The sequence below is a fragment of the Tauraco erythrolophus genome, chromosome 6 (assembly GCF_009769465.1).
Source record: "Tauraco erythrolophus isolate bTauEry1 chromosome 6, bTauEry1.pri, whole genome shotgun sequence".
Lineage (NCBI taxonomy): Eukaryota > Metazoa > Chordata > Aves > Musophagiformes > Musophagidae > Tauraco > Tauraco erythrolophus.
This window is the reverse complement of record NC_141470.1, coordinates 55505862-55518089: the sequence shown is the minus strand read 5'-3', so window position 1 is coordinate 55518089 and position 12228 is coordinate 55505862. Positions and strand designations below refer to the sequence as shown.

Sequence of the window (12228 nt, the reverse complement as noted above, 5' to 3'; positions counted from 1 at the left end):
GATGCTTCTTTCAAGCTCTTGGTATTTCTTACTTCAAGCATTTAATTTAAACATTTGATAATTTTCTTTTAAAAACTGCTGCAATGTCACTGATGTCAGTAGAATGATTTCTGACTGTATACACATAAAAGGGAAGAAGAATCGGGACCTGAGGTTAGAACTGGTTTGCTGAGAAAAGCCAAGGGTAGGAGTCAGCTGAGGAAATGGTGCTCAGATCTTGAGGTATGTGAGGCTAGGGCTCCATTTTGGGATGAAACAGAAGTAAGGGACGACTCTCAGAACTGAAAGCGCACAAAGTAGTTGAGATTTTAGCAGAACTTGAGAGGCACTTCCTAACACTACATGTCTAAATGGAAGAAATCTTGTAACGAGCCTTCTCTCTGGGAGATTTCCACTATTCTGAGTAAGGAGTAAGGGATCCTTCATGTTGAGAAGCAAAACCACAGAGATCCAAGGCTTTGAAAGTTGCTAGGTTTCTCGACTTTCTGATGAACCACATGGTATCTACTGTTGGGTCTCTACCACACCTGCTGCTGCGACCAGGCTTTATCCTTCCTGCCTCTGGACGAATTACAAAAAAGATGAAGAACCAGAAGAAAATTTTTAAAATTTAGTCTCTTCATTCTCCTGTTTTATGATTCTAAGCGCTACTTCACAGAATAGGTGAGAATTCCCCATGAAAAAATGGAAAGAGATTTCATTTCTTGACCCTCTTACCTAGTGAGTTCTTTGGGGATTTCCATTTAAAAAAAAAAAATCACAATTAAATCTGGTCTTTCTCTCAGAAAACTATACTTCCCTAAGTATTTCATCAACAAAGCAGCTCTGATACGGGGAAAAGAATGAGAACAACAATGATTCACCATTATTTGGCGGTGCAATGCTAAGAAGCTCCTGGTTTTTTGTATGTCATTACATGGCCATCTATATATGGATCTCAGGGGCTGGGCAGCAACCTCTGTACTGTCATTATGATGCTGGGGAAAACCTCTTCAGATACTATCTGAAAAGGAGGAAGGGATGAGAATGACTTTTTACAAACAGTTGAGCAATAAAACCTGCTGTTTAAAGCTGCCAATGGTAAGAGATGGACATCACTGTAGAGATGGCGCAGAGCCATCATGCCACCTCTAAGGATAGTGCATCCTTCTTTGTGTCACTTGAGAAGCTGAGATTGCACTGAGTCCTCCTGAGAAGCACAAGAAATAGCTGGCAAGGTGCTTCAAAATAGTAAGCTGGGATGGGTTGCAATTTGAATTTTAACTGGAAGAGAAGATCTCCGTAAAATCTGAACTATATATACCAAGGCAAATTCAGCTTTCAGTTCATATTTGAATGCATCAAGTTTGTGGAGTCTAATGAACTGAAGCAAGGTAACAGGGAGAAGAGTTTGTTCTCACTTCTTCAAACTCTTTAGGAGGAGTCAGCTCTCAGAAAGGGACAAACAGCTCGTTGTAGGGCAGATTACACGGGTCATTGCTTATATGTCAACTCAGAAAATAAATATTAGGATCAGGCCAGCAAAACCAAAGCTGCTTGTCCCCAGTACAGCTGGGAAGGGGGATTCTCGAATGGCAGGGGAATTGCAGCTGCTCCTTTTGAAGGGCACTAGAAGAGCACCAGCTCTGCTTCACTTTCTGCAGACTCAAATTGCAGGAAGCTGCCAGGAGGATCTACCTCCCTGTTTGCGATGTTCAGAAGACTAAAGAGGGACTTTCTGAAGTTAAGGACTAGATGCCTGGAAAAATCCTGCCAGTCTACAGCGGTCCTCAGGCTATGCAGCTAGCATGCTTTACACACTCTCAGGAGGTATAACACCAAATTTTCAACAGACTTACATTCCACAGCAAGACATCTCTGGTCTGCAGTTACTCACTGTGGGCACTCAGAGGTCTCCTGCCCTGACACTTACAAAATACCAGGGAAGACTGAAGGGCGCTTCATTAAGCTAAGGCAATCCAGATGTACCAGGGCACTTAGCAAAGAAGCTCAGATTCTAGTTTTAATTCTTTTAAAGCATTCAGACAACATACAATTTTATTTCATAAAAAAGTTTAGAAAGTGGTTGGAGTAATGCAGAGACAATAAATCAAAGATAATGTATCACGTTACTTCGAGACACAAAAGATTTACCATTTCCCCTTCCACCAGATATAGTCCTTTGGCTTTGCAAACAGGAATTAATTTGATTTCTTCTAAACTCAAAAGCCAGGCTACTTACCCTAAATGAGAAAGGAAGCAAATGCATAACTGTTTCTCTGCCCAGTGTGTTCCTGTCGAAACGGTGCAGGATAGAGAACTGAGAAGCTTTCTACAGCTCAACATTGACAGAACTCAAGCTAAAAATAACATTAATATCCACTGTAGGAATGCACCAGCCTCATGGCCACTGGGATCACTTCACCTGTGATGGCAGTTCTCCTGCTTTTTGAATGAGAGCTAATTTTTAATTACCCTTGTAATTTAATTACTTGTATGAAAGTGGTGGAAACTGATTTAATTCTTGTTCCTGCCAGAAAGCTGTGTCTCTGAACACAGCCTTTGGGTTAAGTTAGGTATAAACTAAAAATAGTAAGCAAGTAAGTTTGAAAAACATGGCACAAAAGTCCTTCTAGCTAGGCTAGCTGACAGTGAAATTTTTGTACCGCATTTTACTTTGCATGTCCTCAAAAAAATCAGCTAGTAGGGTACAGGACACAAGTCAAGAAGTAACATTTCTATAAATGACATTTCTAGGATGGTAGGATTCAATTTTTTAACTTTCATCTGAAGGAAAACTTGAATCATCAGAAATGAATTCCCTACCATGCAAAATCTAAGCCCCAGGTCAACTTCAAATAACCAAAAAAAAAGTTTCCCTACCCTGCAGCTAACCCTTGCTCTTGTATTCTTAACCTAGACACCTGCAGTTGTGGCAAAAGGTTTGCTATTCCTGCCCTCATGCAGGAGCACTAAATGCGTGCAGCACCTCTGCTGTTGTGTTCTCCAAGGTGCACGCAGATGAGAGAGAAACCTTTCCCGGGGAAGTGCGCAGCAGCCAGGCAGGCAGCTGCGTGCTGTGCAGGAGCAATGCTGCCACAGCCTATGGTCTGGGCTTGAGATCAGAGTAGATTAAGAGATTCGCTTGTCCCTCTGGCTCTAAATCTGTTTACGATGCAGAGGTATGCAAAGAGACATATGAGAAGGAAAAAAACTCATTTGAGCAACTGTCAAGGAGGAAGAAATCAGCCACAACATTGATCAGCGGAAACACAAGTGTTTTAGCAGAGAGCAAAACATAGACCCCAGGGAGCTGGCTTTGGGGCAGAGCTCAGTGACACAGGATTTGGATGTATTCATATAAATGAATAATCTGAAGTTACTTCGATGAACATTTTCCAAGTTCATGTCTCTGTGACTATCCTAAAATTCCCGTGTTTACAATATTTCTTGGAAAGTGGAAATCGCAAGCATTACACATCCGTTTATACCAAGGGCTGCATCAGACGTGGCTGACTGTGAACTGGGTTCATTTTTGCTTGCTCACAGCAGACTTGGTCGGATTGGGAATCGCACTGATAGCACCAGCCCCAAGACCCAGCTGCATCCCAGAGACAGCAAGGCGTTGAAAACAAACGGTTTAGGAGTAACCAGCTGTTCAGTGTGACCGTATGAGGTGCATGAAAAGGGAACGTAGCAGATGTCAGGCACCTGGCAGGCCCCAAAGTCAGTGGCAGAAATAGGGACAGAGTCAGCGAGTTAACAGGGCTTAGTCTGCCAACGCCTTGTGCTTTGCTCAGGATGTTCACCTGGTGAAGGCAGCTCCTCCTGCTTGATCAAAGTGCTGGCCTGCTCATCTGGAGGTGCTTTATTTTCCTGTTGCGAGTCTGTAAATGGTAACACAAGGTGCAGAACCACAGGGGAGCTGAGGTAAAGCAGCTGCAGGAAATATTAACTGAACTACACCATAAAAGCAAGATCTGCTGCCGGTCACAAGAGAAACCTGCTCATTGCAAGTGAGATTGCGTAAATACTGGTGATCACAAGAGGATTCAGTACAATAGAGAAAGACTAAAGAAATGTAAAGAATTTACTTGATTTTTCTTCTTTAATGTTGTACTCCAGCACAGCGGGATCCTCTTTCTGCACAGGCAGGCGAACTGCGAGGACCATGTTGTTCATGTTACCCTCTTTCCTAACCAAGAATATCTGAAAAAGGAAAAAGGAATCAAGAGCTTAGCTACATTATTTGAGCTTCTGAACTTTATGTTAGGTCATTGGCAATGAAGTTTTTGTCAGTACAATCCACATTCAAATGATCTTATTTTAGCTTCGTTACACTCAGTTGAACTTTACACGACAAAAATAATGAATAAAGGGACATTTCATCTGGGTGAAATACAGACCTGTGAAGGAAGGGACATTTCATCTGGGTGAAATACAGACCTGTGAGGGAACCAGCAAAATTTCTAGGCATAACTGATGTCCCACTTAGCCTAAGAAAAACTTTTTCACTAACTGAAGAGTATGAAGCTGCAACTTGTCAAGTGATGCTCCTCACATAAGTGCCCTGAATCACAGACAATTCAACCTAGAATGTCCCAGTCTGGGTTTAAAACAAGGGAGTCATTTGTACATTGAGAAGGAAAGGATTCAAGTGTCCATGAGTGGAACATAAGGCCAAAGGCTCTGGTGACCACAGCATCTCATGGCAGAGTTTTTTCATGGGACCAGAAGATCGCTCAGGCTGGGAAGGACCTCAGGAGAGCTCTCATCCAATCCCCTGAGTAAAACCAAGAGGCCAGACTAAGTTTCTCAGGGCTTTGTCCAGACAGGTCTGGAGAACCTCCAAGGATGGAGACTGCGCAACCTCTCCAGGCAGCCTATCCTATCACTTACTGTTCTCAGTGGGAGAAAGTGTTCCCCTGTACCCGATCTGAACCCCTCCAGTTTCAATGTATGCCTGTCACCTCTTGTCCTCCCACCATGCAGGGCTGAAGTAGAGCCTGGCTCCATGTTCTCCATGACCTCCCTGTAGGTACCAGGAGGCTGCTTGCTGTGTGGTCCCCCAAAGTTGTGTCTCCTCCTGGTTGAGCAAACCCTGATCCTGTAGCTTCTCCTCAGTGGGTCTGTGCCCAGCTCGCTGCCCAACACTCTGCAAGGCCCTTCCCGCAGAGCTGCCCAGCCAGGCAGTGCCAGCCCAGATTGCTGCCGGGGGCCCTGCCTTCCTGGGACCAGTGCTTTGCATTTGTCTTTGTTGAATTTCAGAAGATTCCTGCTAGCCCTGTCCCCTCAGCTTGTCTAAGATCCCTCTGGATGGCAGCACTGACTTCAAGTGTATTGACTGATCCTGAAATCACAGAGAAAGTGTAGTTGGGAAGAACCTCTGGAGACCATCTAGTCCAATCCCCATGCTCAAAGACAGATTGAGTACAAGTCACTCAGGATTGTGTCTTGTTGGGTTTTTATTATCTCCAAGGATCGAGGCTCTACAGCCTCTTGGGCCACCTGTTCCAATGTTCAGTCATCCTGACAGTAAAAAAGCTTTTCTTAAGCTTTAAACAGAATTTCCTGTGTTTTGATTTATGCTCACTGCACTGCATCCTTTCACTGAATACCACTGAGAATGGTCTGGCTAAATCTTCTGTACTCCCTCTCATCAAGTATTCATAACCACTGATAAGAGGTCCTTGAGTCTTTAACTGGAACCAGTGGAATCACTGTAGCCATCGGTTCCCACCAATGGGACCAGTAAAATTAAAAAAAAAAAAAAAAGGAAAAAAGAAGAAAAAGGAAAGGGGAAAGAAGAGAAAGAAAAATGAAAATTGAACATAGAAAGAAGAAAGTAACAAAGACAGAAGAGAAAAGAAAAAAAAAGAAAAAAGAAAAAAAAAAAGAAAGAAGAAAAAAAGAAAAATATCTCTCCCATTCTTTGTACTGTGTGAGCTCCTAAGTGTGTTTCTAATTAAAGCTCATTGTCAAGGATATTTTTAGGTTGTACTTTGACGCTGCAGATACAAAGACAAAGTAATCTTCACCTTTATCTGTTCTTTGAGAGCAGGTTTTGGCAGGAGAGAATAAAGGTATCTTTATAAAAACTGAATTAAAAAATTGGGCTAATTCTGGAGTTTGGATATTAATATCAGAAAGAAGTGTGAATTGATAAAATGATTAATCAATCACAATGCAGTGGAAATCTATCAGAAAAACATAATTTCTTGGGCAGAGGAATGAAAAAAAAAGCTTGTCTAGAAGCCAGGACCTTTCTCTGCATGAGTCCCAGCCATAAAGACATCTCCTGTCACTTTGAAGCACCCATGCTAAACACGCAGCTTTGGGGCAGCTTCCCAACTTTGCACAGGGCTGTCGTCTTGGCCTCTGTCATTCATAAGAAATGGAGAACCACAGGCTTAGGTTCACCAGCAGTGCAGAGAAAATCCAAATAAACGCATGGCAAATAGGTGCATGCCTGAAACAGATCTATTTCTAATGCAGGGCAGCCCCCACCTTCTACATCACAGAAAGTATCTGCAGACAGGAAAAAGCCATAGAAGCTCTCTCTTTCCCAGGTCCTACCATTCATGTGACAGCATGGTCTCTCTAACCCATCTCGAGAGACTACTGCGACCTTGGATCTCAGATGGCACTATCTCACATTGCATCGATCAAGTGCTTAATCTGAAATTAAATTTAAGCGACGAGAGAAGTGAAACCTGGGAAAAATAACTTCTGTTTTCCTGATCTGCACGACTGGTTGTCATGGCTCCAAAGGCTAAAACTGGACCATGACTGTTCAGATGAGAGGGAGGCGAGCTTTCTGAGCTTTATCTAACTCTACTGGCCAGGTCAGGACCAGGATGCAAACCAGTCTCTTCCATTTTCACTAGTGGTGGGAAAGGTGCAGTGCTGGGTGAGCTCAGAGTGGGCAGGAGAGGCTGCCCTTGCCATGGGACACCTCTGATGCATCAGCTCTTCTACTCCCTGCTTCAGGCTGTAGCTGAAGACTGCTTCTGAGGACAGTGTGAGCCGGAGGAATGGAGGCAAGATTTGTCTCCAAAGCCGCTTGGAGGTGGGAAATGGCCCTGCCTGCAGGGAGCGGCTAATGGCCAGGAAGGCTTGAGGCCATACACAGCTATATCAGAGACAGTCACAGAATCAGAGAATCATAGAATGGTTTAGGTTGGAAGGGACCTCGAAGATCATCTAGTTCCAACCCCCCTGCTGTGGGCAGGGACACCCTCCACTACACCAGGTTGCTCAAAGCCTCATCCAACCTGGCCTTGAACACTTCCAGGGATGGGGCATCCACAACTTCTCTGGGCAACCTGTTTCAGTGCCTCATCACCTTCAGAGTGAAGAATTTCAGCTCAGCTGACATTTCAGCTCAGCTATCCCTTTATAGTCAGTGCAGAAAAACAAAGATCCTAATTTGCTCAATGTCTGGTTCAGAGTGAGGCATGCTGCACAGTCCAAGTTGGCCAAGTAAGTCTTGCTGGAGGTTGTCACTTGGCTGTGCCAGCTTTTAGCCCTGGGATAGACTGACTTAGCCAAGGGAAAGGGCCAAACCTCCTCGGGAGAGAGTGAATTCCCTTTGTGTCTGGCATCAGTTCAGGTCATTTACACCTGCTCTCCCCAGACTCGACCAGGACACCTACTCCCTGTCATGCCTCACCTCTGAGACCCTGGGAATGGGGACCTCTCTTTCCTACAGAGATGTTTTTCTTAAGCACGCTCTGAGTTTTGCACAAGTCTATCATTTTCTAACAGCTTGTGGAGACCAGATACCAATTATTGCAATGAAAATGACTCCCAGCAGCTCCCAGAATTTAAGGGCTTTTTCTTTAAGGATTTTTTTGTTGTTGTTGTGCCAAATTACAATAGTCAACATATCTATGGGTATGGTAGTGAATGGAAGGCATCTCCATGGATCCACATGCTACATAAATAAAACAAAAGATTTCTTGCTTCCCTAAAGCCATTATACCTGTCTTGCGTAGTTGTGCGTGGCTAAAGCATCAAATAGTCTGCTAAATATTTTTGCTTCCATATGAATAAAAGCACCGCTATCCTAACCAGCTCCGCCAAGAACAGGAAATGTGGTTGTCTGAACTGAAACCACTTTGGACTTACCCCTGCTGTTTCTTTGCCAAGGATTGCCCCAGCCCTTTCCTGGTTCATGTTCAGCTGAAGCCAGACGGGACAGGTCTTGATGAGTTTGTCAAGGATGCTGATCCCTGGAAGCGGGAGGCAGTTTTGCAGGGCAGTGTCCTGACAGAGATATGTCTCTTTTCCCTCTTCACTGGTATCTCTGATTGGGCTGAAACACAGTAAGGGAGTCCCTTGTAAGCAGAACTGCAAACGGAAAACTTGGGGGGAGTAAGGACTGCAAATGCAAACACAGAGGCACACACAGAGCCACTTACACACCAGGAGAGTGCCTTGAGGGGCACCAGACCACAGATGCCTTTATGATAGAGGCAAACTGGGTACACTGGCCTCGACAGACAGCTACACCTCATCTGAAGGACTACGGCCTCATGCTGATGATGCACACCCGGGTTTCAGACCACAGGCTCGCAGGGTGCTTTGTGCTGAGTTCTGTTGGCTTCAGCTCACCTGCCTATGTTGCCAAAGCACAGGCACCCAGAGACAGAGATAAGGGATGCACAGGGGCAGCCAGCGCTGCAGAGGGCAGAGCGTGCCTGTTGCCTGTCCCCTGGACTCCATCCTCCAGCTGAAGGGTCAGAGCAAGGTTTCACAGCTTCAAAGCGAGTGTTGCAGCAGAGAAGAGGGGGCCACAGACCTCTCCAGCTGCTGGGAATATGCACACATGGAGCCACAGCGTCCATCAGTGTCTGAGGCATACTGGGGCCAGGCAGCCCACAGCTCACCCTGTGCCTGTGCCATTGTCAGCACTCCTCCCATCACATAGGAGCTGTGATGGGAACTGGTGTGGTATCTCATCCCTCTATTAGAGCCTTCTGGAGGAAGCCTGCCTGCAGTAACCAGAGGCTCTCGCATTTTGGCAGCCACCCCCTGCACCCAGCTTAGGTTGTCTGCAATAAGGCAGACTTGGACATCTCATTGTTTAAAAAAAAACATGGAGCACTCCTCGTCTCCCCTGACTAGTCTGTGCTGTGCTGGTGGTTGCAAAGGTGGACGCTTCTCCACCCCTGCACCCAGGGAGCCACTGGCGCCTGCTCATGGGGAAGGGGAAATCCTCCACCTCCGTTGTCACTCAGAGAGTACAGGAGGAGGAGGTTAGGATGCATTCAGCAGCAAGTTGTCCACTACAGAAGAGGTACCTTTGCTGAATCCCAAAGGCTGATCTGCAGCAGGAGAATAATTCAGTGTGCAAGCCCTGCAAACAGCCCTAGGTTGCTCAGCACAACACAGCAAGTCCTGCAGGACAAGACTCAAAGGACACAAACACAGGGAACCCTTTCCTTGTGCGGAGGGAGGGGAACGGGAGGGAGCACAGGAAATGTGGAGAAACATCAGAGACACCTTCAGGAGAGAGGAAAGGAAGACTTGATTTCCCTCTGTTCTTTCCTGCCACATTTGTCATTTTGGCTAGTCCTAAAGACATAATGGGAAGCTCCAAAAAGATGCATGGGAGATACTGAGCGACAAGAGAGAGACCATCCTGCAGCACCACATGTTAGCAACGCCCAGTCAGACCTTATGTCTCACAGCTTATTCTCAGCTGTACAAGATGTAAGAATACTGAAATTATGCTGTTGAGAATATTAAAGATCTGGGACATGTTCTTCTTTAGATTCTGATTCTGATCAGAGACACAAAGAACTAATTCTATCTATTTTTAGTCCCTGCAGTCTAATGGCAGACTGGTATTAAATGCTGGTTTCTAGCTATGGCATTGATTCAACAAAGTATTTATACATGTGCTTCGCACTGCAGTCAGCACTTGTGCTGAAAGGTCTGGTCCTAAGAGCTCTACTGGATAAGGCTATAGACTCATTTGATTAATTGATTTTTAAAAGTGAAGAAAATGTAGGTGAACATACACAAAGTACTTTTTTCTGCACTAGTTTTGCTGCTTAGACATCAGAGCGTAAAAGAGGAGAACTCTCGCTTTTGATTTGGTCTTATTTCAGGTCTCTTTCTTTTTCCTTTCATTCTTGAAGGCACAGATCCTAAAGCAGTACATTTCAAACAAGGTCAGACTTAAACCACTGAAAGAGAGTCCCTTTCAAAGGCCTAACCTAACACAGCATGCTTATCCCAAAAGTTAGTTTTTATAAAAATAGCCTTTCAAATCCCACAACCAACAGCGAGATTTTATTTTTAGTAGTTTTTTTCTTTTGCAACCCTACAGAGACAGCTTCCTTAGAAAATACATGTTCCTCCACAGTCCCAGTTGCTGATTCAGGGTATTAGTCCATAGAATCTTGATTTTAATCAATGCATTTTCAAGATTGTAACTGAGACAGTAAGAGTGAGAGAACTGTGCTTAAAAAAGCAAATAGAAATAAGTGAAACTCTCTTCACTTCTGATAAAAGCCCAGCTTGTCACACAGGTGAGGAAATTTCTTTCAGAAGCAACAGCATATGATTTTAATCAGTATCATCTGAACAAATAGAGTAAAACAGTGGAGGATAGCTTTTGGAAGTTAACCTGATTCATCTCTCAGTTTCTTTCCTTACAGTAGAAACAAACAAACAAAAAGCTTAGTAGACCCGTGAAAGGAAAATGTGTGTTGGATGGCCACATTCATACTCGGTAATGGGAAAGAAGTAATGAGCCGAAGGAAAAGAAAGGTGAGCTATAATGAAATGTTCCATAACACTGTTAGCAAAAGCTTCTCCCCAAATTAGTCACACAAGCATGAATCTGATCTTGCCAATGATGAGTGAAACCTAGAGCAAAAGGAGGCCAATGCTGATAATGTCTTGCTGTGGCACCAGAAGGTGACATGCATTGCAATAGCTCCAGCGATGCTGAACTTCACTACCCATTAATTATGTAGGGTGAAGAGAAAAGGGCCAGCAAAACACTGATGCTCAGGGATCCCATTACCTGGAGGGAAATGAGGGTTATCAACATAGGCAAGGAAGTAATACAAAGCAGCTTGGACCTGGTAAGCAACAGGCATGTAATGACATGGTCACGGTGTTCGCCATGGGGGAACCCAGCAGGCAAAGGCACTCAGCCCTCTGCTCCCTCTGACAGGCACATCGTCTGGACAGAGCCCTGCTCAGAGCAGCAATGTGGGTTTGGCAGCAGAACAACAAACTGGTGAAGAAAAATAACAGAACTGACCTTCCAAAGCATGCAGCTGCATGTAGGGCCCACCATCTATGTTTTGGAGAATGGATGAAAAGCAGAAAATCATTCCAGACTTAGATGTACTAGATAAAAAATGAGGCGTCTTAAAATATTTGTCTTATTAGAAGCATTTCATGATTTGAGTGTGTGGGGTTTTTCAGTGCAGATAATTAAGGGCAGTGGACGAGGCTTTTTGGCAGAAGAGGAACCCAGTCTTTTGAGGGCCCTCAGGGATGAGAGCCCTGTTGTGGGGTATCCTCCTCTCAAAGGCCAGCGCAGTGCTGAAGGAACTCAGCAGGCCTGTACAGAGGGAGGAAAGGACAGCTCAGCGAAAACGGAGGCCTTGATAAAAATGAAAGGCAAGAAAAGTCATTAATGCGATCGTATTGAAAGAGGGGCATGGTAGGCTAGATGCTCCCTGACAGCGAGTTATAACCGATGATGGATAAGTTCCCAGGAGAAGGGGGAGAGGATTGCATTGATCAAATCTCTTAAAATGCCATGTTTAGGGCAGTAGCAAACACTTTATTATAGAGTCAAATCCTGTGCTGGCTAAGAAATGGGAGTGAATGACCTAAAAGACCTTTTCCAGCTGTAATGCTGTGACCCATGACACACCGGTTGACGCAGTTATGGCACCGACGCTTTCCCAGGCACAGCTGTCACAAACATCCAGATGCCAGGCTGCGGGAGTGCTTAATCCAGCAATTTAATCTGCCTCCACGGTAGCTCTGTAGCTGCACGGAGAGGAGGGAGCCCAGGCAGCTCTCGGGTTCTTGCTGTGCTGCCAGCCAAAGGGATTTGCAGAGCTGCCGTAGCAAGCAGCCGGCCTTTGCTGTTTCGCTTGCTCAGGATGCATGCATCAGATGATTTCTAAGCTCAGAGCTCTCAGAAATAGGACGCTGTTTGGCTAACTCTCTTCCTCCTTCTCCCACAGTCCTGCAAAACCCTTTGACTGA

General features: G+C 44.9%; 1 protein-coding gene across 1 annotated transcript in view; it reads right to left on the bottom strand.

Moving 5' to 3' along the window:
* The window catches only part of RIN3 (Ras and Rab interactor 3), a 50284-nt gene extending 41284 nt beyond the window's left edge, over nucleotides 1–9000 (bottom strand). The window contains exons 1-3 of the mRNA XM_009983658.2: nucleotides 8783–9000; nucleotides 8110–8296; nucleotides 4074–4188 (exon numbers count right to left, since the gene is read on the bottom strand). Coding sequence (XP_009981960.2) covers nucleotides 4074–4188; nucleotides 8110–8296; nucleotides 8783–9000 — 520 coding nt within the window. The remainder of the gene's footprint in view (nucleotides 1–4073; nucleotides 4189–8109; nucleotides 8297–8782) is intronic.
* Between the last annotated feature and the right edge of the window lie 3228 nt (nucleotides 9001–12228).